This window comes from Rhagoletis pomonella, unplaced genomic scaffold, assembly GCF_013731165.1.
Source record: "Rhagoletis pomonella isolate Grant_MI unplaced genomic scaffold, Rhpom_1.0 Rhpom_scaffold_00011, whole genome shotgun sequence".
Lineage (NCBI taxonomy): Eukaryota > Metazoa > Arthropoda > Insecta > Diptera > Tephritidae > Rhagoletis > Rhagoletis pomonella.
In genome coordinates this window covers 29,651,063-29,677,033 of record NW_023458565.1, presented here as the reverse complement: position 1 = coordinate 29,677,033, position 25,971 = coordinate 29,651,063, and the positions used below count along the sequence as shown (strand labels likewise).

Sequence of the window (25,971 nt, the reverse complement as noted above, 5' to 3'; positions counted from 1 at the left end):
ATAGTAAACCTCATTTTGAAAGCGTTTGGAAAGAATCTGATAATATAAAGATAACTAAGAAAAATAAAGCTAGAACTGAAATTTTCAGCTTTCATTTGTTTTCTGCATAAAATATTTTATCAAAAATCTACCAAAATGGAAAAAAATTTACCTTTTTACCAAACGAAATTTTGTCTACCAATTTTGGTAATAATTTACCAAAGTGGTAACACTGGTTGTGTATGAAATAATCGGTAATATTTTTGAAAAAGCAATCCATATATTTATCGATATTGCATCAACTGATTTATCAAAATATTTGTCTATATTATATTTGCTGATACTGTTGCCTATTTGCTGACTGATGTTTTACCGACACATTTAGCAGTTCTTTTAGCGATTAATTACTGCATATATCGATATAAACCCGTACGGGATCGTAAGCCTACTACTAAATATGAAGTGGGTAAAAACTTGTTTCCTTAAGGAGAAGGACCAAATTATTTCTTACAATTCAGTTTCCTCAAAATGTTCGCCATAAATCCAATTTCTTGGCTTTTAGTAAAAATATTTTTTGTTCTAAAAAGTGCCTTTTTTCTTAAAAAAATATTTTTTTTTTTTATAGACGAGATAGTTATTTCCAGGTAAAACATATTTTGTAAAAATTACTGCTTCATCCAAAAACTTTTTTGACAAAGAATTATTTATATCTATATATTTTGATTCTTAGTGTACTTTTTTCCAATGATTTATTATTTTCGATAACCGATTATTTTTTATTTTTTGTGGTAAATTTTTCTAAGTATATTTAGTTGTAAAATTGTATGATAAAAAAACTCAAATAAAAATTTGGCACATTAAAAAAAAAACAGAAAACTTTAAAATGATTCACAGTTTATTTATGAACAGAAAAACTTTTTGAAAAGTACGTTTATCTTGGTCCTGAAATGGTTAATAGCAATGGCCTTTCATACGTTTTCCACATCTATTTCATCGTATTCGTTTACACTTTCCTTTCTATTAAATGCAAAATAACACCACTCATGCGAATTAAGTTTGGTCAAACAAATTTCATTGCACCTTTGAACACTGTACCGCACACAATCATTTAATGTACCGCAAGAACACTTAACCCATTTGGAGATGGTTTGCCAGAATGGCTAAAAGGATTTACCATTAATTCTTTTTATTTTCCTACTCCTAAGGCAATAGCAATTTTATGATTTGTTTATAGCTGATTGCATGGCTGGTTTGTTGAATCTAAAGATAAAGTCGAGAGCAGAATTTTTTACTTAAATTGTTTTCATTGGCTAACAAAACAAGGAAAATGAATTGCGCTTGTGAAGATAATAATAATAATTGGTTAATAACTGCATGATAAGTAGCACAATGGTAGTGGCATAACAAATGAGTAGGAAAACTAAAAACAAAAAAACAACAAAAACACACAAACATTAAAGTGAACTCCAATCTCTTGAAATCGAGTTAATCTTATTAACAGTCACAGCACAGTCTTAAGCTTTCACAAAGCTTCCATCATCAACGACTTAGTATCCCCAGTGGGTGCCAAAACCATCGAAGCTCATGTGCGACACCATCTCGGCGGGCGAATAGTGTACAGTCTGGCTGGAACCGTAGGCAGAAACACCGGGCGAATTATGAGTGTAGCTGGCGCCAGCTGGTCCATGATTGTAGGTGGTAGTGGCCACAGCAGGAGCAGCATGCTGATGGTAGACATGAGCTGGGGCAGCATAGCTGACGGTTTTGGCGACAGCTGGGGCAGCATATACAGGAGCTGGTGCAGCATATACAGGAGCTGGTGCTGCGTAAGTCAAAGCTTTGGCCACAACAGGTGCAGCATAGCTGACCGTTTTGGGCACCGGCGCGGCATGAGTGTAAACAGCAGCGGTTGGCTGCGGTTCTGGGTGAGCATAGACAGCAGGTGCGGCCTCATGATGCTCATAAACCGTCTGCGATGGAGCAGCATAGGTGACCGTCTTGGCTACAGCTGGTGTATAGACATTATTGCTGATGCGTGTGTCGGATTTGTGTACACTGGAGTAGGGTGTCTCAACGTTCTTCGAATAGTGGGAGACAGTACCGTCGAAGGAACGTACCACATTTTGGTGTGTCGAAGCAACAGCATCCACCGCAGGGTTGGCGACATGTGCATAGGTGATGGGTTGGAAAACGCCGGCGCTAGCAACAGCCAGTAGAGTTGAGAGTAGTACGAATTTGAATGCCATTTTTAAGTGAGTTGCGTTGAAGTTCGAAATATTCGTATGTGTTGCAAATAAGCCGCTGTAATTGAAACTGATGCTGTTGCCAATGCGCAGTGGGCGTTTTATAGTAATTGCATGAATTATTCAGTTCCAAATGGTTTTTTAGGTTGAAGTTAACAATGCTAAATGCTCTATTTCTCGGCAAAATTGGTAAACTTTGACTTCGCACAATACTTTTTTCAACTTTTTTTTTGCTTACTCTTTTGGCACGCTTCGTTATAAATCAAAGCAAATTTTTTCAATGTTACACATTTATCGAATGAAAGGAATGGCAATTAAGTAATCTTGCATTTCTTTATATTCGTACTTATATGTATGTACATAGGCATGCATTGATATATTTTTATTGCCTTCATTTATTTCGCATTACCTTTCCCACATTTTACCAGCTCGTGCGTGCACTTGTCATTTGTATCGCCGCTTGAATGATAGTAGCATAACTAATCAATTTTGCCACCTACAAATCTGTTAAAACACCTCGTTCACGGCCATGCACGATCAGTCAATTTGGCCCAATGACCGGCAGCAACACCTACCTACCAAGACTGTTGGTCAGTATGGCAAGTACTGCAAAAGTAAAAAGTGTAAACAAATTTTGTCTTTCAAATTCTTTCATAGTCTTCTTTGTACTAAACAGGTTTCTGCTTTTCTACTTACTACTTTTGCAATTCTTTCGGATGATCAATCAACCCTCTAAGTCATTAGGCCGCAATATGAAGTTTTTATTAAGACAACCATCGCCCCCTTCACCAAACAAAGAGCGCTTAAGAGGATGAGGAACTTAAGTGAAGTAGCTGGGAATTATTCTGGACTCCAAACTCCTGTGCAGGATGCATGTAGAGGCTATCGGTGTGCAAACATCTAGCGGGCAAATCCTAAAAATCCACTCGAAGGATGGATTTACACCATGAACCCGCACCAAGATTTAATGTCTGGCGTGTGTTTTCCACTATTTCTGCTCACCTGAGATTATATCCATAGAGTAGTAATTTTCGAAAGAAACTCTAAAGTTTATAAGTGTAACAAATCGACCTGGAATACCGCTATTATGAAAAGACAAGTCCAGGCGAGCATACAACCATGGAAGACAGACAGCTCTAAGACGCCTGAGGGTAGTGGCATAGATGCATGTGGCCCCAGACTGAAGCTGTGGCTATCCCTGGGAACCTCTTCAAGCATCATCCAAGCGGAAGTCTATGCTATCAGTGTGTGTACGCTGGAATTATCGAAGTGGGAGGATCCTAGTTTTAAGTGATAGTCAAGCGGTACCCAAGGCTCTCATCCTTCGAAGTCAAATCCTCAGTGGTCCTCGCGTGTGTGGAGAAGCTTAATGCCCAGGCCCAGGAGTATCAAGATACATGGGAGTAGAAGAAAATAAGTAAGCCGATCAGTTAGGCAGAATAACAGAGTCCCACCTTTCGGTAGGCCCCGAAACGACAAGGCAGTCGATGGGGAAGGAAAACACCAAACTAAGGGGGCTACACTGGCGTAACACGACAGGTCTTCGTCAAGCTAAAAGCTTACTCGGAGCGTATAATCTAAAAATGTACAGGCTGCTCATGGGTATCCCTAAGGAGAAACTAAGAATCATTACAGACATTTTGACGGGTGAAAGCTAAGGGGCCAGTTGCATAAGCACAGAAACATTACACCTCCTCCTTACTAGAATATTTGGCCGTTTCAGAGGAGCTTTTTCGTTACCTTCAACACCTTTTCTTTATACTGCGACCTAATAGAGGTGAACGGTTTTATTTATAGCAACATGGAACGGAACGAAATAGCTGATGAGATGACTAGACACGGCTGGGAAATGCAAATTAGCGAAGCGGATAACTTCCTACTAGCACAGATTTCTGCTCTACTAAGGAGTTGGAGGTTAGAAAATACAACGCAGCCCTTACTAATAAACGTTTAATCAATCGGAACGACTGCGGAATCTCAATATTCTACTGGTCGATACCCAATAGGAGTCGTACTGAAGAATTACTGACGCTAAACAAATCTGCATCTTTAAGAACTCTTACCGGCTTCATTACAGGACACTGTTCCATAGCACCAATGCTCCAACGATGGCGTATACCGCACAAGCTCCCTCTGCAGAGGAATGAATTCACCACTTCCTATGTCAAATGGCAAGCTGTCCAGCCAAGACATCTCAAGCATATTGGATCATGGTTTGTTAATAGTTTGGGAGAGATAACGGAGCTCAACAGCTTCATTCAGGATAGCAGACACTATAGGTACTGACAATATGGAAGAATGTGCCTCCTACTGGCTCGCATAGAGGAAAGGCAGACCAAACAGGCAGAAGAAGAAGGATAACGCAATACGGTCTACTGTACGTACGTTTCTATTTAGTAAAAGAAAATCGTAAACTAATTGTTTAAAGCTTTTGAAGAAATATCTGATTAACAGCTTAGGAGATAGCACTCGGCAATTTAATATCAGCGGTTGCCACTAATTCTTTATTTTTCATTTATTAGAGTTCCGATAGTTCATATGTATGTAATACTTTGCTGCTGCCACTTCATAATAATTTTTCATAGTCAAGTAAACTTTCGGTGAGGAGTAAACTCTACGTCATCAGTAATATAAATGAAGTGAAACTTTTGCCAACGCCAGCAAGGATAGTGAAAAAAAAACAATATAGAAAACAATTATGAAAAAAAATGCAACAATATTGCAAATGAAATAAATTTTTTCAACGGCCAGCGTAAGTTTCACAATTTACAAATTGCTTTTAAATGGGCTGTAAAAAAGTTTTAATGAGTTTTCGACGGACGCTGGAGAGCGAGCGAGGACTCGGCGCTCAACACCTACATATGTATGACATAGATACTTTTGTATGTATTAGTATGCTTAAACAACAACTGAATAAATATGAGAAATTTTAACAAAACAAAACGAGATTATGGCGCGGGTATTGCTGCAATACTCATAATATATAATTTCAACAAAGTTTGAAGGAAATTGAACTACAAAATAGAAACCGAATAAAAAGCAAAAGTACAAGTAAAACAAAAAAAATCCTAAAGAAACATAGGCTCACGCCCTAGTAAAGTAAAAAAAAAAATCTTCCATATAATTACATACATACATACACCCTCACGCCGCGCATTTGCATTGTAAACTTGCCGAAGTGGAAAGTCATCGAGGCAAGTTAGAAAAACTCCAAGTAAATGGCAACAAACATTACAATGAATATAAATTTATTGAAACAAACCAAAACAAATGCGCAATAAAAACATAAACAAGAAAGTAAAAAAGTTAAAAAAAAAAAAATAATGAAAATAATAACAACATCATTATCGACTAAATGAAAATGGGTGGCGCAAGTTCAAGTCGAAAAGTTTTCCAATGGGCAACGGGAGAAATTAAGCGTCGCATAATGAAATTGTCACAGCGCACAAAAAAAAAAACCGAAAACAAAAACAAGAAGAAACACGAAACACAAATCGGTAAAAGGAATTGCTTGCAAAGTAGCGTAGTGGACCTTAGAGCAAAGGCGTTCACCCTCTACAAAAAATTGCGCCAAAATATTGCAGTAGGAAATTAATTTAGCCCCGCCCATTCACTTTCCTTCTTCACTCAGTGCTCAGCCTCAGCGAATTTCGCATGAAACTGTGTTTGACTTGCTTTTCTTGCAGAGTTTTTTTATTTTTTTTTTTACTTTCTTCTTTGTGAGGAAGTGTTATTTAATGACTTTTGTTGTTGGTGTATTGGCTTGTTTACAAATAATGCAATATTTAATATAATTTTCTGCAATTGCTGTAGCTAAGGAGGAAAGTGAAATTTGTGATTATTAGATTAGATTAATATTAAGAGGTGGAGCGGGGCACCTTGCTACTGCAACGAAGGGCGGTCTGTTTGAAAAGACCGGCATACATATACAGTCATGTGAAAAATAATAGGGACACGATATTTTGACCAGTTTTATTTATGAAAAATAGAGCTCATTATCTTCAAAACTATATAAGTCAAAATTTCAAACTTTGTAGAAAAATTCGAAAAATTTTTAAATTCTTACCAAAAATCTAAGTACGCAGCTTTATATCCCAGCAGGATGTTTCTTGGCGAAAATTTCTGCCGCTCCAATGACCATGGGTTGAAGCGGCTCCTTGAAGTGATGAGTATGAAAAGCTGAAGTCGATCACACAAAAACTTTAACCCTTCGTCTGACACATGAGTCCAGACAGGCCTTTTCCATTTTCAAATTACAAAAAAGGGTACTTCAAATATAGCTAAAGGCTTGAAATTTCAGGTAGCTTACTAAAGTTTAGTGAATTGCCAATCTGTAAAAAGTCGTGTTGGTATCATATATATAAAGCTAGATATATAGAGATGTTGATTAATACATCACATTAGTAACACATAGGTCTGGCTGGACCCACATATATTCCGATGTAATTTTTACCTAAAATGAAGGAATGCAACCGTTTTTCAATGTTTTCTTTTGAATTTTTGAATTATCATGGCAAGAGATGATTTGAATTTTTAACCGACTTCCAAAAAAAGAGAAGGTTATCAGTTCGTCGGAATATTTTATTTTTATTTTTTTATTTATGTCACCACATAACTTTGGACCACGTCAATCGATAATTATTTTTCCATCGGAAAGGTAGTACCTCAGAGGTGGTCCCATACTAATCTGGTTAAGATCCGATCAGTGGCTCAAGAGATATATCTATATATATAACACGCGAAGGCATTTTTTGTGCCGCATAAAAGATCTGCGCCATTCGTTCGGGGTGTCAAATTAAAGCGCTTGGCCTGTAGATGTGCAAACTGGTTTTATTTTTTCGAAAGGAGTTGCCACCTGTTAAATAATTATACTCAAGCTATTTACTAATCAATGCCCTCAGATCCGCACCGTCCGTTCGATTTTCAAAAGTGAGGTACCAAATTAAAGGGCTTAGGGTGTGGATGTTCAAGAAGGTTTTACTTTTTCGAAAAAGAAAAGAAAATGTTAAGAAATTAAGCTCAAATTAATTAATAAGCTAAATCAATTATTAAATATGGTAGCAATCGAAATGGTTTTGAAAAGGCTTTATAACTTAACTACGTATAGGAGGGTTGCCACATATAAAAAAAAATTTTATTCAATTTTAATTATGTAAAGGAATTTGGTAAGTGAGTAAGGTATCGCTATATGGGTGTCATATAAAAGAGGTTTAAGAATGGTAGTAGTTTGGAAATATTTTGAATAGGGTTGCCACCTATTTAAGAAGTCTAATTAAACTATTTTATACCCAAGTTATATGAAATATGAGCGATGGATGTCAACTGAAAGAGCTTCAAGAAATTATTGGGGGATTCACAAAGGTGTCATAAGTGTCGTATTGTTATTGTTATATAACTTTAAAAACACCACTGAGAAATGGTTTAGATTAATCATTAGGAATATTTTTAGAGATTATTGAATAGGGTTTCACCTGTTTAAAAAATTTAATCAACTGTTGGCGTTTTGACGCCTTGCGGGCTACCAGTTTATATATATTTTTTTTATATGAGAATTGAAGTCGGGTTTTTTTTGCTAAAAATTACTTGTTACCTAAAATGAAGGAATGCAACGGAATGCAAGGAATATTACCCTATTATAATTTTACTCGCCTCCAAAGCTCTTCCAAGTTACTCAGAGCTCGCTTGTGCTATGCTAATCCTCTCTTGACCACAGCGCTCAATTTTTCGATGACGTTGAGGTCTGGGATTTGGGAAAATTTTGCCCAAGCAGCCGGCGGTGTTGAATATTTTTATAATCCTTTGGATCTCCGTCCTGCTGGCAAACAACTTCTTCCGCAAGGTTTGCGCTTTTGTCTACAAAGTCCGGCAAATTTGTTTGGAGGATATGTTCATTATACCTTTTACATTAACCCAATACACCAAATACACAAATTCCAGACCTCAAATCTATCGAAAAATTGAGCGCTGTGGTCAAGAGAGGATTAGCATAGCACAAGCGAGCTCCAGTAACATGGAAGAGCCTTGGAGGTGAGCAAAATTATAATGGGGTAATATTCCAAGCGAAATCATAGAATACTCAGTAGAAAGCATTCCCAGACGTATGAAAATCGCTATTAAAAGCGAAGGAGTCTCCACAATCCTCTTGATATATACCTCCTAAAAGTTCAAAACTGAGTAAAGATAGTTGCCTTGCTCTTTTGCTGTGAATCACTTGTTAATTTTTCTGTATACTAGGCTTTATACCTTAGATAATAAGGACAAATTGCTGAAATATTTGAATAACATACAACAAGCAAGTTTAACTGAACAAATGTTGCACATATTTTCTATATAAATATATACAATTTGCATGTGGGTCCAGCCAGACTCATGTGTACAAAATGTGCCAATCGAGACATGTGTCTGACGGAGAGTTAAAGTGACCCCACGTGCGTATTCAGATCGAGTAGCGCCAATCTGATGTCAGAGTGTACGTAGATTTGTTTGTATGTCGCTTTACTTCCCTGCAAAAATCGCGACTACTCCATGCATACGTGTAAAGAGTACTCCCTAAGGACCAAGGAATACTCCAAAATTAACCACAATTCATATAAAAAATATGGTCCAATTAACTTTGCGATGTCCTAGGGCAGGACCATATACTCCATCCCTGCATTACATCAGAGTAGCACAAAACTACTCCAACATATTAACAATGGCATTGTTGTTATATTTTTTCGTTTGTACACGCTTTTGTTCTTCACTTCTCATATGCTTTTTCGAAATTAATAAAAACGAAGACAAAAATTAAAAATTACATGTTGCCTCTGACGGCATTTGAACCCGAACATGCTGGGAGCTCACAACTAACAGCGAGCATCTCTACACGTTCAGCTATAGCCAGACATGCAAATGTGCTTTCAAATGCTCAACTTCAATCACATTTCGTTAAAACACGAGCAGTTATCGGGTAACAAACAATAAACTGGCGCAGAGGCACGAGTTGGTCCTCTACAGCATGACAGAGGAACACTATTGTAAGTACTCCAATATACCACAAATGGACTACATGGTCCAACGATTTTTGCAGGGTTTCTGCACCTCAAATGCTAGTGAAAAAGAGCATTGCTCTGCCTTGGATTCGTCTGTATAACATAAGTGACTATCCTACCTGGGTTTGGGTCGTTCATAGTCCAAGTTGGTTCTAAGTAGTAGTGCAAAAAAGTTTGTGTTGTTATTAGTGAAGTTGAAACTCGGAAGGCACAGGTCCACAAATCCGATGAGTATTCCTTTTTATTGTTCTTAACCCTGAAAGTGGGCAGGTCATTGGCATTTTATCCTCCACATTGTTGTCGCGTGAGATAACTCTTGCACTAAACAGTTCATTACAATGTTAAGACGAAGTTGGTCTAGAAAGTCCTCGAGAGCCGTGGGCTTCACATCTCTAAGTGCATAGTGGAGTCCAATAATTCGCCAACCAACCAAAGCCTACCAAAAATTTGTTAAAGTTTTAATTTTTTTCAATGTCAAGTTAGCCCTTTCGTTGTCTTCAACGCCTTCATGTCCCAAAACCCAACGCAGCGTTACGCTATTGTGGACGCCCAAGTAGTTCGAAAGAGTTTTAGAGCTGTCCACAAGCCTTGATGCCGTTTTAAAAGAGTCTAAGTCCTTTAACCCTGCCTGACTATCCGACATATTGTTTACTCTGGCCACATTTGCTCTTATACGAATACTTCTGCCGGGAATATCACTTTCAAGAATTCTGACCTTGTACGGCTTTTAAAAGGATAACTCGGGATCATCCAGGAATGACTTGAGAACCTCCAAGCGAACAAAATATCTCCAACAGGTGCGCATAGCTCCTGTTATGGTAACACGGACCAGTCGGTGCAGCTGCTAAATGTGGCGCCCGCGTAACGAGTTTTACTACCTTATTAAAGAACCAATAGGTTAGTTTAGATGATATTCCCCAAGTCTTACCACGAAGTCTCTGACAGGCATAAAATGCACTTGTAGCCTTGTTTGTAACATTCGAGAGATGTGAATTCCAACTGAGCCTTTTGTTCAGAGTTATCCCTATATACTTCGCCTCTTATGAGAACTCAATTTCTGTCCCTGGCAAGGTGGATCTAGTCAAGTTGACTTTACTTCTTTTGGTAAATGGGACAATGGTGGACTTCAGTGGGATTATTGACAAGCCGTTTTCAAGGTTGCTAAAAAGTTTACAGATATATATTTTCTTCGCAAATAACTATTTTTGTCGTGAAACCTATCAAAATCCAATCTAGCCTATCAACCTACCAGATGGAAATAACCTCCCAGTTTTGGTAGGAAAAGCCCATGTGTGGCAATACTGTTACGGACAGTAAATGGACTATAGAAGCATCACGTGTGGTAGAACGTTAAATCTGGCACAGACTGACTGTTTTAATCCAAAGTCTGTTAAATCGATAGTGCTACAAGGCTACCAGTATATAAAGAACAAATCACATTTGTTTCACCGAATTTACACCAAAGCTTTTAGTGAATAAGATTTAAAACTAAACTCTTCACTTGTCCTGCATCAAGTTGGAATCTCCCACTGCCAAATATCTAAGTAAGCCAAGCCACAAATAATATAAAAATACATATAGCCAAAAGTGACTTATGTATGCCGTTAGTAGTGTACAAAAATAATAAAAACCAATTGTGTTTTACTAACACAATTTGTAGATGTTTTGACCCTGTAGGAAAAAAATTGTTTACCAACATTACTTTTGTTTTACTAACACAATTTGTAGATGTTTTGACCCTGTAGGAAAAAAATTGTTTACCAACATTACTTTTGGTAGGACCCAGGTGCAAGTCCACATCCAAAAATGCTTTTGTTAGCAGCGGTTGCCCCTCGGAATTCATTGTCAAACCTCCGACTGTACTTCTGCTATAAGAGAGCTAGTAAAAAAAACATCTGTATGAAACTCTATTTCTGTGATATTCTCAGGGCATTCACTACAAATTGGAGGAATATGTCGGCCAAACACTTTCTTGTTCTTTTAAATTTCAGAACAAACGAAATCAGTAAGTACTTTTACGTCACTAAGTTGATCCAAATTCCTGCTGGGTCCCAACATTCGCCAACGCTCTACATACATTACAATCTCGAATGCGAGTACCCAATTCTCTCATCAAATTAAATCAAGCCCAGTAATGGAATCACCGTTATGTTCCCGCATGAACAATAAAACAAAACTAGATGCATTTATGGCGGAGTCAAAGACAAAGAATTGCTTGCTGTCTTACAATCTATGTACGTTCATCTCTACATTTATGTATCACATTGGATATATAAGAAACACCTACATATAAACACACACACTGTAAAAGGATACACCCACACATACTGATGTTTTCCATTACCACTTAAGTATATACATATGTTTGTATGTGCGGGCCATAGTTAATTGCCTGGAGGTACGGGGAAAGTTCAAATCGAGATAAATGAATCAAGAGATTGGCTATCTTAACTATAGATAAGAAATTACGGAAAAGCTTTAAAAACATGCATGCATATGTACATTAGACTGCATCACCAAAAAAAAATTTTCGGTTTTTCGCCGGGATTACAAAACCTATTATATTTTAAGAAGCCCACCGAAATATTTCGGAAAAATAGTAAGATTTACGTGAGCTGGACCGATTTGAAAATACCTCCAAAAATGGAGTTTTTTATGATTGAATGTAGCTTCCCAGCAAACATTTGGAGTCATAAATGAGTCTTTAAGGAGTCCTATTTTGGAGCTATTACGCTCAAAATGAGCACATTTAAGAGTCCGATATGAGTGTGTTTCCCTTCCTACGAATGTCGACTTATATGAGCTTAAATTCGTACATCAAATGAGCCTCAATATGAGTCATATTGGACTCTTATTGGCCTCATATACGGCTCATTTTGGACTCTTTTAAAACAAGTTTTGGCCTCATATATGACTCTTTTTGAGACCCTTATCGGCCTCATAAATTGCTACATTCGGACTCTTATTTTAGATTGCTCTTTGAGTCTTATTCAACTCACTATATTTGCAAAGGCATTCCGCAAAAAGTCCTTGCAAATAACATACATACATACTTACATGCATATACACATTCCAACATGCATTCAATAGCAGCAGCTGAAGCTAAATTTTGTTCATTTTTTGTTTTCTAATTATTTTCAATTTCTGTATAAACAAGTTTAGATATAAATTTCAAATCTTTATTGTTTTTATATTGGCACAAGGTGCTGGCTCATAACTTGGCTCATATATGAATCCTAAACGATTCATATAAGAGTAAAAAATTTTTTGTTTTTGAAACTCATATTTCTTACCTACCTAGGACACCTTTCGGACTCATATATTCTGAACGCTCAGAATATGTTTGCGGGGTTATGTCGGAAGGCTGGCTTTAGTATAATGCGGCATTCGCAGCATACGATTGGGAGTGACTCACTGGCGCCGAAGGACTTTTGGCAAATAAGGGTGCAAGAAATAGTTCCGATACTAGCAAGTCAATATTATTACTAAGTCTCATCAAAAAATTCCTGGTCGCTTAAAGAATAAAGAGAATGCCGCATTATACTAAAGCCAGCTTCCCGACATAAGCTACTATTCCATATGAACACAGATATAATGCGTTGGTATTCATTTGTAACAACTTTTAATCGGTTCTTAAGGTTTCGTAATGTTTTAAGATTAAGATTACCATTAAGAGTAAGATTAAAATCAAGATAAAGATTTAGATTAAGATTAAGATTAAGATTAAAATTAAGATTTAGATTAAAATTAGGATTTAGATTAAGATTTCTATTTAAGTTGAGGCAAAGAATGAGATTAAGATTAAAATTTAGATTAAGGATACGACCAAGCTACCACCAGCGGGTTCCGAGTTAAATACTTTCAGAGCTGCAGCGTCGGTTTCCATTCGAACGACATGGCCAAGTCGCTGTATTTTAATTCTCTGCACAATGTACATGTTGCTCTAAAACTATACGCTCATCGTTCCATCGTCTGTGGTACCGTCGCAAAGGCCCGTAAATCTTCCGCGAAATACTCCACTCAGATACTATAAACCGTAAAAACGCATTCGTTTCCTACCTAGCAGAAACAAAAGTTTCAGATGCCTTGCACTAAACTGCTGCCAGCCAATATTATTTATTGTTTGACTACAAAGTCATAAAACTTTCATTGATTTAGCAATTGTGAGTTGCCAAGTGTTTCTGTAGTAAAATATAAAAAATTTAATTAAGTGCTTAGAAGCGTTAACTGTTTTTCTTAATTTTTCTTTGACATCTAAATTTTTAAATGCCAAATATCCCAGTGGGAAAACCATGCGCATGTTAGCTTGTAGTTAAGAATTAAATAATGGCAGAAAATTACGAGAGAGATTAACATAATTTCCAACTTTTTGACTTTTGAATTTCTTCAAAGGTTTTCTACAGTTTCCCAAAAAAAAAGTTTGAGGAGCAGAAACCCAAAGTATATGTATATTCATACATATGTACGATTTAGTATATGTGTGTATATACATACATATGTATGTATATATATTTTAAAATCCACTCTTATCTCCACCGAACTTAATACAGATACTTGAAATGCTCTTAAAAAGTAATTATCTTCGTATACACTTAATTATTCTGTTAATCTTTAATCGGTCATACGATTTTCGCCAAGGAAAATGCAAGATTGTACAAACATATCTACATATAAACACACACATATGCATATACCCTGCAGGGAAACCGCGAAGTGGTGCATCAAATTTATAGTTCCGTACTATGTAGATCTTTATCGCCGAAAACGAATCAGTCTAGATCCCCACCAGTTCAAAATCAGGTGCGTAAGGTATCTTTTTGACAGATCAACCAGGATTTTGTGAAACAATTTTTGTTTCGTAATATTTTCCAATAACATCCCGCCATCTTGTCTCTGTCACTATTGGCTAAAATACAATTAAAAATGCCGAAAACTAGCAGAAAACTCAAGCTAGTACAGCTAGTAGACGAAATTCATTCTTTTTATTAACATATTAGTTTTATTCCTTTGCTTTCAATATTATATAAAACATTTTAGTATAAAATTTTCCGCCCCTCGGCAACACTGAAGTTTAGGAGGTCGTTTGCGCAACAAATTTGTCTCGTAATATTACGAGAGGCTCGTTAATGGAACAAATTTTGACAGTTATTTTACGCGGTTCGTAAATCTACGAGGTTTACGAGGTTTGCGAGGCTTTTACGAGTTTAACGGAAGGCCCCTTATATCTAAGGTGACGAATTTAGAACTGGTTCGGAACTTTCGAAAAAGGGATGCAGCGGGGGGCTTGTTTATTTTACATATATATGTGTTTGACAGCTTTTTCGTTCAAAAACGCTTTTATTCTGCACTTCCCAGATGATTTTTCATAGCTTGGTAATACAAAACAAAAATTTGTGTGAACATTTTTAGCATCTTGGGACCTTCTGAAATCTAACCAATAATAACAAGCTCTGCAAACGCATCAACAGCCAAAGGTATGTAAACGTACATTTCTTACAATCATCCAAACAAATTTCAAATTCAAATTTCTTTGAAAATAATTTAAAATCGCGCATTCGGAAGAACCGAAAAAGTTGAAAAGTCATGATACTTTTTCTTTCGTCTGTCGATCTTAGAGCTTCTGCGGACCTATAGAATTTAGTACTAGTTCGGAACTATCGAAAATGGGATGCAGCGGGGGCAATTCACACTTCCTAGGACATTGCATGCAAAAGAGATTTATCGTGAACCAGTACTGGGCCTAAATGTACTGGAAGCGCACCAGCTCAGAACTAGAGATTTTGCCTACAGGCTAACTTCTGTAACACACTCACCTTTGCCGAGTCGGGGAACTGCTGGAAAACGCTTGAGCAGTAAATTTTTATATCGAAACCAATCAAAGGCTTATTGCTCCCACATTCATCTTTGACAGTCGCACTTCAACGTTGCCAACCATACATACAAAAACAATACAAACTACACTAGCCAATAAATGAAATATTAACCAACACACACGGCTACAGCGCCTTAAAGTATATAATAAGAACAAATAAAAAATACTAAATAAAACAATGCGAAAGCGTAGCGAAATTATTGCCAACAGTTAATCTTCTGACAACAGCAAAAGACGAATCAACGAAGCAAGCGACGTAACGACAAGCGCGCTAGCAGTGCAGGCTAGCCGGGCATTTATTGTGCAACCACGAAAACAACAACAATAAAATGAAAATAAAAATAGTAGTAGTTGGGTAATAGTAATGTTCGCACATTACCACAAAAGTTGCAACGTGCCGCCGACCACCAGCTGACTAAGCCGAGTGTGTAAGAACCCACAACGGCTAGCAAGGAGTAAAATGAGACATTTCGTTATGTCCTGGCGCGCACACAGACAGCAACTTATTCGAATTCCACTACTTGAAGTTGCACTCCCACAAAGTGTTATAGTAAGTACTCTTGCTAGGTTTTCCTTTTTTGCAGTTGTTGTAGCGTTGGCGAATATGTTTCTGTTTCCGACTTTTAATTTATGTTTCAATTCCAATTAGCTAAGAAAGCGCATTTTATAGCCTTGGTCGTTACGGCGGCGCGGTCATCAACGCGAACGTTGCAAAAGTTGAAAATTAGTGTAGTGTACGGCAATGCAATGAAGCGAAAGCAAGGTGCAAGTGACGAAGATAAAGAGTCGGAAATCGCGGTGAGGCAGGCAGCGTCAATGTTTAGGTGCACGTTGTAGAGTCTACTTGTTTCTGAGGAACTAATGTCTTTATAGCGATATTAGAACCATAAATGGTTTGTATAATTTCTTGAAAATAAAGAGGGTAGACGGATCTGAAATATTGCGGTTATCCAACATATCCGCATGTTCTTTTGAAGCAAAACTAATTCAATTAAATCTACGTGGGGTATAAGACGCTACTTTCAGCCTCCACGAAGCACTTACAGACGTTGTACTGGCACACCTTGGGCCATGATTCCTATAAATAACCGTGTCTGTTGCTTCCAACGACGATGATTGCGATGGTTTTCTCTGGATCTCGACGGCAGATTCAGCCGACGAGGATAACTTGCTGGGGCTCTCGAGGCTAGGACTTTCGGCGGATAAACCCTCTATGGGCCAAAGGCTTAAGTTATCATGCCGCTTACGACCACCAGTAGTGTGTCTGGAATTCAGATAGTTGCTCCGTTACCAGGATAGGTGGATGTGATTGACAACGTTCTGACAACTACTATGCCACGAACCTCGATACTGCTGTATGGCTTTTCCATATGGAAAGCCAGAATTGTAATCATCAGGCACCTGCAAGTTTACGTAAACATTCCACTTAGAATGATACTCCAATTTTTTGTCTAAAAGCCCCAAATGAGCAGTTTCTCAGAAAAGCTAACATTGAGCCCTTTGACATCTGGATACATAGACAAAATGAAAGTGGAATTGGCCTCACTTTGCGCATAGAAAGTGACAGTATTACAAAAATTGTCTTAGAATAAAATTCCCTAATCGGCAGAGGCAGGCCTGCCGACAGTCGATGAAGAGGCAAAGTAACGCAGGTTAAGCTGGAAACAAAAGCGATTGCAAAAAAAAAAAACCAGATGGCGCGTGGGTGTAGTAGATTCAATATGCCACGCTTGCAGGTATAGTACTTTTAGGGCCTCCGGGCTAAGAAGCGAATGTTTTATGGCCACACAAATTTTGAAAATTGCACAAAGTGCTAAAAATTACCAAATTATCGGCTGCCTTAGCGGCTTTAAAAATTTATCAAATGTGATAATGTCACTCTCTATAAAGTTCAATCGTATGATTGAAACGCCGGCTTCATGGAAAACTTTTTTGGTTTCGGCTTATTACTATGTATTAACTTTGTGAGTGATGAAAGAGACGGGTGGAAGGGCTCCTACGGCATTATTCCATCGTTCGCAATTGAATGACCCAGAAACTGGTTTTGAAAAACAACCGGTTGCAACTTTGATACATTAGTCTATACATATCACTTTTTCTTTTTCTCTTTTTTGGCGCTGTGCCCGTCTAAACGATTTTGGCTGGTCTCTATAAGGTATCCCAGTCGTTCTCTTTTCTGTTGCTGCAACGTGGGCAAAGTTACAGTTATATTTCGTTAACTGCTGGTGCGTAGGCTAATTAACCCGATGTGATGCTGGCAATAGTTGTTATTCCCTGAATAAACTAGGTGAGCTTCAAATCGAACTGGTAACTATTCATCTGCTGGGAACTAGTATACTTTTCTGCTGGGAGTGCTAGTAGGCTAAGAAGGACTTCAACATCTTCTTGTTTATAATTGACTTTTCTACTTTTGTTCATTCACACACTAAACACTAAACGTCATTTGTAATTGGATACAATAATAATAAGAAAAGAACAATAGAAGCAAAACGAAAAGTTGGGTGATAACCAAGAGGGAGATGTGTGAGGAGGACCCAGTGAAGCAACTAGAAACAATAATGGTTTGGAAGTTACTTATGTACATAGCTATGTATGTATACGTTCGCATACTCTATAAATTAGCTACTCAACTTTACATATAAGTATTTGGAAAATGGATAGAAATAGAAATATCGAGCTATCTAAAAAAAGTTAAAATTAGAGGTCAGGTTTTTTAAGCGGACGGGGTTCGAACTTCATGTATTTGATTTGTTTCAAATTTTTAGGGTTGATGCATAAACATAAATAATAAATAAATATGAAATTTGAACTTGTTTAACACATTTTTAAAAACTTTACAGCACAACAACAAAAACAAATCGATTTAATACTTTCCAAATATCTCGAGAACGGGGCGAGCAAAAATTTTTAAAAAAGTCACACATACACACCTCGAAATTCTCTATGAAAAGAAATATCTTTAAAATTTTTTTTCTTGAAAAATTTGTCATATACAAATTTTTTGATAAAAAATAAAATTAGTTTTTGAAAATATGCCATCTCAACAAAAATTGAAAAAATCGCAGTGGTAGCTCTGAGTATTGCGCAATAATTAAATATAGTATTATGGGGTGCAGTCTACAATAATTTGAGTTATGAATTTTTTTTACACCGAAGTTGAGTACATTACAAATTTAAAAATTAATTTTTTTGGGTATGCAGTTTTGTAGCCCATTAAATTTTAGCATAATATTTTCTTTTTAATTTTCTTGGAAACGGTTTTGCGCATTTTCTTTCATAAGAAAAAAGTGCAAAAAGCCGTCAACATAAAAAATATTAAAAATCAACACAATTTTGCAGTAGCTTAAAACTTTATTGTACTAATGGTTTACAAGACTACATACTCAAAAAATTTCTAAAAAAAATTAAAAAAATTTTTAAATTTGTAATGTACTCATATTACTCAACTTCGGTGTAAAAAAAATCATAACTCAAATTATTGTAGAGTGCACCCCATAATACTATATTTAAATATTGCGCAATACTCAGAGCTTCCATTGTGATTATATCCAATTTTTTTTGAGATGGCATATTTTCGAAACCATATTTGTATGTGAAAAATTTTTCAAGAAAAACAATTTTTTTAATATCTCTTTTCATAGAGGGTTTTGATGTGTGTATGTGTGATTTTTTTTTTTTAATTTTTTCCTAGTCCCAATCTCGAGTAGGCCTGGAGGAGGGTTGCCACCTGTTTGAAATTTTTATTAATCGAACTAAAGATGCTTGACAGGCCAACCTGATATTCACACACGCTAGCAATTTAACGTCAAAAATTTCTCATGCGCATGCAACTTGTGTGGCACCAACCGAAATCAAAAAAAGTTAACTAAATTCCCAGTTTTATGAATGTAGATGTTAGTTAATATTGTTTCAAAGGTGCTTATTTGGAAATAATATTTATATAATCTTATAACTCGAGTCTACATGTCGCCCATTTTCTTCAAAGATATACTATTAATTCAATATTTATCATTTTTTATACTGTGCGCAAAAATTAGCAAAGAACATGAATTTGTCTTGCATAAAATTTGGAAACAATTTTTTGTTTATATTTTTTTTTTTTAATCTTCCTACTTTATAAATACTTTCAAAACAATATTAGCTACACAGCTTTGGATGTATTTAGTGCTGCGAAACATGCCGGCTAGTTTATCAATAAAATTCGTGTAAAACTTTTAATAAAAATAAAAAAACATTTTATCACTCAGTCTAAATTTGTCTATACGTCTTAATGCTGATCGATGACGTATTGTCACAGATATGAGCCGATACATATGTACACTGTAGATGCTTTAGTCCATTAACTGTAAGACTATCCGATTTCTTTAGCTGGCAAGTTAATTTTTCAGTTTTAGCGTCTTTATTTCAGTAATTTACCATTCGCCGGACTTTTTCGATCGATTCGTAATTAGTTATCTTCCTACCTAAGACAATTTCTTATGCCAAATGTTTAGCGCTGAACATAGCTAACTTCTGTTAAGACCCTGGTGATAAATTGTTGTGATAAAAATTAGTGTTATCAGTTCACAATTATACCGAAATTATTTCTAAATTATTTTTTCTTAGCCCCAAACGTGCCTTCAACGAGTATAAAAGCGTATAGCGACCACTTTCAAACATAAACGTACTAGGAAAACAAACGTAAAAGTATCAAAATGAAAGTAGCTATTCTCGCTGTCATCCTCGGACTGTGCCTGGCACTCGCCTCGGTGAGTAGAAATTTTCAATATTTTTCACAAATATCCTCGACTACCTTTTATGTTCCACTACTTTCTTATCCTTAGGCCAACATTGATTACTCTGTTGAAAACGAAGAACCACAGGAGTTTACTGCCTTGGACTACGCTGATGCGCTCGCCGATGAGGAGGCATTCAGCATTTTCGGCTTCTTCTACTTTACACTCAAAGCCGCTTTACGTACTCTGAAAGGTGTTAACTGTACCATCAAAGAAGTGCTCAGCATACAAACTGCGGGTGTGGATTTCTTGAATGATGTTAAGGATTGCAACTCTGGTGCTTTAAAGAGCTTGAATGCGCTCGTTAACCAAGTGCAAGCTGTTGTGAGTACCTCCAACGACATCATCCATTTGAACAGCAATGTGTGCAACAACGGTGCACTCGACGATGAAGCGGATGCCAAGAAGACCACTCCAGCCAAATGTTTCGCAAAGTTGTTAGGCAAATTGATTACACTCAAGAAACAGGTCGCAAACACTGTGTCCTTGGCGAAAAAGTTGCCATCTACTCCAAGTGAATATGCCGGGTGTGCTAAGTCCACAGTGAGTGATTTGATTTCGGTGTTCACCAATTTTCCCACTAACATAAAAACTTGCTCCAAATTGAAGAATTAAATATGTTTGTAGTTTTGAAAAATTCTATTGCCTATAATGCAAAATTAATAAAAATCGATTAACCTTTTCATGCAATTTCTTAGTTTTATTCCTTACTATGTATAAAGCACAAGCAGATCTCTTCATATAATATCTGATACATATCTGACACCTTGCATATACTTTTGACATTCGTACTCTACTGCAAAAAACGTGTCTATCACATAATATTCGCCCTGTCTTTTGGGGTTGGGTTGGGGCGAAACGGATTCGGATTCAGCGGGTCGAAATACATGTCGTTCGTTGTTGTTGCTGCGATTGTTGTTGTTGTAGCCAGCTCGGGTCGGCTTGTCCATCAACGGGTCTGTTCATAGGGACAGGGGCGTTAGCTGGGTGGGGTTTTGGGGCATGCGCGAAGAGGTGCCGTGAGTCATGTGGGCATGCCGGGCACTCATTGTGCACATCTGCGTTCACTCTGCTCAACCGCGAGTTTAGCCTGCTGCAATAGCCAGAGCGAAGTTGAGCTATTGTGGTGCGCGTCTCCCGAGGGAGACAAACCTCTGTCTCGTCCACGTCAAGTGGTTGTGTACCTAAAATGGCATTTACAGGTCGGGAGTCTATATAGTTCAAGACTGGCTCCCTGTGAATGCCGTTTAAGGTGTGTGTGTATGCAGTTGTGTCCAGAGGTTATTTTATGAACCTCTGGACTTCGTCCGTCAGTTCGTAGAGATGCCTCGTGACGTGCCTTGGTGAGGGTTCTTCTACCAGCAGTTGTCCGTCTGTGGCTCCCTACTAGGAACTCCTTGCAGGGCATTATGTTATGCTCCCTAATAGTGGAACATCTGCGCCTCGTCATTAAGGTGGTGTTTTGGCGAGATCAGGAGGCATCCTGTCGCGGTCCGGAGTGCCGTGTTCTGGCAAGTCTGTAACTTCGTCCACTACGTCCTGCCAGTCCCCGGCGATCACACGGGCGTTGCATAGTTGAGGACCGGCCGGCCAATTGCCTTGTATGTTGCCAAGAACATGTCTACGTCTTTGCCCCAAGTGCTGCCGGCTAGCGATTTGAGGACCATGTTGCGGCTTTGTACTCGATTGACAATTGCGATTGTATGCGCTGAGAAGGAGAGCGGACTGTCGAAGGCAACTCCGAGGATTTTCGAGTTATTCACCGTTGGAATTGAATCGCCATCGACGTGAATACCCAGCTGGAGGTTAGACTAGAGGTGGTAACGAGGGCTGCCGAGCATTTTGTGGGCGAGAAGGTTAGGCTCCTTGCAGTGAAGTTGCGAGAAAGTTTGGAGAGGTAACCGTTTACTTTCGAACACAAGTCATCAATTGCATTCCCAGACGCCATTGTAGCGCAGTCGTTAGCATAAAATACAATCGAGACTCCCTCTGGTGATTGAGGGAGCTTCGATATGTGAAAATTAAACAGATACAGGGAAAAGACGCCACCCTGTAGGACTCCTGTTTAATTTTCTCGGGTCTCTGAAAATGTCGGTAGGTGAGTCTGGTTAAATGCACAGACCACTCCTTTTTTGTATGCCGGTGTTAATGTCTCCTCATAATTTTTCAATATCAGTGTACTTTACCATATTTATCTTGTTAACTAAATGCTTTCACAAAAAATATTTTGCAAAAGAGGTAATACTTCATCATCAATATTAGACGTAGATATATGTACGTATATAGAATATTTATCAGCCACACGGGCAAAATATATATGTATGTACATAAATACTTTAGTAGTCCGTCGGTATTTTTGGCATTCAAAAATGATAAGCACGGTGTCCAACATCTGTTGTGAGGCTAATTTATTATAAACATTAATAATGGTAGATTAGTTTACAATTTCGAATTTTAATGCGCAGCACGTTTTATAGTAAAAACGAAAGTGTCAAAAAAAATTACAAAATTTTTTTATATTTATACACTATGTAACAACATCCTTTATAGTATGTATTCTATGCGTTCACCAGTTCAGTCCCTAAAAGCCTGAGAAATTAAAAATTTAACTTAAAAAATGCCTAGGTATTTGTACTCGAAAACTTCCACTGGTTCGTTTGCATACATCCAGCTATAGGCAATTGCGATGCTGGTGCACTTTCGAAACACCATGATTTTCGACTTACTCAGGTTACTTTAGACTCCACTGTGAACAGTACACGCGCATCGCATCCATCAGACTATGTAGCTGGGTAGGTTCACTGCCAAAAATACAAAGTCATCAACGCCTTAATAGTGGTGCGGATTCGCTAGATTATCTTTTTCAGCTCTGCATGCAGAGATGCTCTTGAAAGCGAATTTCCGCTACAAGTCCGAGATCAGAAAGGCGAAAAGAGTTTATTGCAGAGCTTTCGGTGAAAACGTAGCACGGTTTCATGAATCCTCTATACTTAGGCATGTTCTCGCTGCGGTGGGTTACTAGGGGGCTGAGGCAGGGCACTAGACTATGAGTAGCGAGGAATCACTGAGCTTGCTCCTAGATACTCTCTTTCTTTCAATCCTTCCCCAGAGGAAATTTGCTTAAGGGAAGCGCGTGGAGGCGGCGGTGCTTTTTCTGACCTTCTGAATGACCGTCACCTGACTTGGGCGATAAATTCGTTCTAACCCTTCAAATCCCCACGACCCGATGGCATCATACCTTTATAGAAAAAAGCTTCGGAGGTGTCATGCCGTTGACTGGCCCCTATCTACGCAAACTGCGTAAGATACGGGTATATTCCCAAATGTTGGACGGTTGTCAAGGTAGTGTTCATCCCGAAGGCCGGAAGGAGCTTCCATGTTGCCTCCAAAGAGTTCAGGCTAATCAATCTCTCATCGTTTCTAGTGAAAACTTTGGAGAGGCTGGTTGACTTGCACATAAGGAGCATGATTCCCCGAGATCGCCCATCAAGAGCTCAGCAAGCTTATTTTAAAGGAAGATCGGTAGAAACCGCCCTACACACAATTGTGAGGTGGATAGAAGAAGATTTCCTACCGGAGGCAATAGTTAAGTTTTTGGATAAGTTTGGGGTTGATGTCAGTCTCATTCGGTTTATCCAAAAACTGCTTCATGGCAGAACTGTCTTGGCCACATGGGGCAGCGCTTGTTTGCTTCACACGGTGAATAGGGGCACCCCGCAAAGAGGAGTCCTCCCACCCTTGCTCTGGATCGTAGTGGTGAACAATCTGGTTAAACACTCAGTAAGACAGAACTTAAAAGTATAAACTCCCGGACGCTGTTCTTCGCTCTGTTGGAGATCATCAATTACAGCCGTCTGACATGGTCAAGTACTTGGGCTTGATCTTTGACAGGAAAGCAGTCCAAGCATCGAGAATAGAGCAAGGAAGGCATCAGTGGCCTTATACTACTGTAAGGGAGCTACTGGTAAGAGATGGGGTGTTTCCCAAAGTTGTCTTTTGGCTCTACTAGACCGTAGTCAAGCCTGTTATCTTTTATGGCGCCCTAGTCTGGTCGACCCCACTTCAAAAGGTTGCACTAGCTAAGCAGCCACTGTGGACCACCCCCATATTAGCACTGAACGTAATACTGAACTTAGTGCATGCCGACGTTGCAGGCAAAATTGCCGCGTCGCGAACAGCTATTTGACTCAGGGAAACCGATTGGTTGACCAAGTTAAGGACTGAAGACTCTGAAGTTCTAGGGGCCTTGAATTTCATTCCTTATCGTACAGATCTCTGGAGAGGAGGAGCAGTGAACTTCTTCACGGATGAATCGAAACTGGTTGGCAGGCTTGGTGATGTGGTCTTCTGTCGAGGGCTTTCCATCAGCACTAAGTTCAGGCTTCCGGACAGCTGTAGTGTATTCCAGGCAGCAGTGTCTGCTATCAAGGAGGCGGTAGGGTCACTGCTCCGGAGTGCGATGAAAATCAAAAAATCTGATAGCCAAGTGGCTATCAGCGACTTGAGTGCGTTGGAGGTGCGCTCTAACTTAGTTAAGAAGTGTCTGATCTCTCTATCGGTCGCACCTGAATACTTCAGTATTAGGCTCATTTGAGTTCCGGGTCTCACAGACCTTACGGGGTACTGTGTTACTGAGGAATTGGCTTGGAAAGGTACTCGTGAAACGTTATCGCCGGTTAAAGAGCGACTGGAGTGCAATTGATCACTTGTGGTACACTCTTCGATAGTTGGGCGTCATTCCTGCTCAGCGAGTGTTGGGCAACAACCAGGACATGCGTGGTTGCAAGGTCCTTCCGGCCTCACACTTACCAAGCATCGATCAGCTCATTTGGAAGTACATAAGTCATTCCTGGATTATCCAGCTATCAAGCTCACAGACTTAATGCTACCGAAGGTATCCTTCTACAGACCCTACAAGGCCATAACTCCTGAGAGGCGACTGCTGGGAGGCGATAATAACTCTGATTGCCAGTTCCTAGTATCCCTACGGCTGGAGCAGGCGTACTTAGCCCAAGATTCAAGAAAAGTTTGCCAATGGGCATATACCCAACCATATTTGAGACGAAAGTATTCATATTCGAAGTCTTTGTTCGCGAATGTCTTTGCTAAAGGACTTTTAAACTCTTTTTAATAACCCGGAAGCCCAAAATAGCGTATTGCGCCTACATGGTGTCGAGCTTTTCTAATGCACTACTTAGGAGCTGGAAAGAATCTCAGATTGCTAACCACTGGTGGAAGTCAAAGGGTTGTGTGCCAAGAGGAACTCCTACACACTCCTTGAACTTAGCAGCTAGGGTCTTAGAACTCTTACTGGCTACCTAACAGGACACTGCAAGTTAAGGTACCATAAATCTGAATAAAATGGGGCAGGTTTTGTGGGCTGGTGGATGCAACCCCGGAGCATATTCTATGTGACTGCCTACGTATTATGAATAGCAGACTGATACACTTTGGTGATCGATTGTCTCCTCCATTCAAAATTTGGCAGATGGCTCCCTCCAAATTGCTTAACTACTTAAAACATTTGGATATATGTATCTGCTTAGTACGCAGCGCTAGTATTCCCGACGTAATAATTATAATGTTAAGACTACCTGTAGAAAGAACCAATTTAACTTACATATGTACATATACATATATCTAAAGCATTGACCATGAACCTAAATGACATCTTTTTTAGTCGAAACTAGGTATGTATGTATAAGCTTTTATTTTTATACAAAATTCTTTTGCTAAAGTAGAGCTCTTAATCGACTGTAATTAGTGTCGTGACTTTTCCCAATATTCTTAAGCAGTGAAACAAAAATGTTTTGAAAAAAATTTTAATCTTTTAAGATAAGTGTTTTTAACTGTGCATAAGCTAGTCAAGCATGATATTAAGACTTTTAACCCAACTGATGGGTAGCTATGATTAAACATTAATGTTATCAATTTTCAATTATACTAAAATTAATCCTTAAATATGTTTACTTAGTACCTTTAGTATCTACTTTCCAGCGCTATAAAAGCGTGTAGCGAGCCGTCTCTTCATCATAATTGTGCTGAACACCCAAACGTAAAAGTAACACAAA

At 38.3% G+C, this 25,971-nt stretch overlaps 2 protein-coding genes across 3 annotated transcripts; one reads left to right on the top strand and one right to left on the bottom strand.

Annotated features, from left to right (window-relative positions):
• Nucleotides 1-1,526: 1,526 nt before the first annotated feature.
• LOC118747072 (larval/pupal cuticle protein H1C-like) lies at nucleotides 1,527-2,225 on the bottom strand. 2 transcript variants are annotated; one of them, XM_036481064.1, is made up of 2 exons: nucleotides 1,947-2,225; nucleotides 1,527-1,892 (listed from the first exon to the last, which is right to left on the bottom strand). In XM_036481064.1, the coding sequence occupies exons 1-2, from the start codon at nucleotides 2,223-2,225 to the stop codon at nucleotides 1,527-1,529; spliced, it is 645 nt and encodes a 214-aa protein (XP_036336957.1). The 2 variants fall into 2 exon arrangements, with proteins under 2 accessions (XP_036336957.1, XP_036336956.1); XM_036481063.1 differs by having other exon boundaries at nucleotides 1,527-2,225.
• A 17,594-nt stretch (nucleotides 2,226-19,819) lies between these two features.
• LOC118747071 lies at nucleotides 19,820-20,515 on the top strand. The gene is made up of 2 exons (XM_036481062.1): nucleotides 19,820-19,873; nucleotides 19,949-20,515. The coding sequence occupies exons 1-2, from the start codon at nucleotides 19,820-19,822 to the stop codon at nucleotides 20,513-20,515; spliced, it is 621 nt and encodes a 206-aa protein (XP_036336955.1).
• Nucleotides 20,516-25,971: the final 5,456 nt, after the last annotated feature.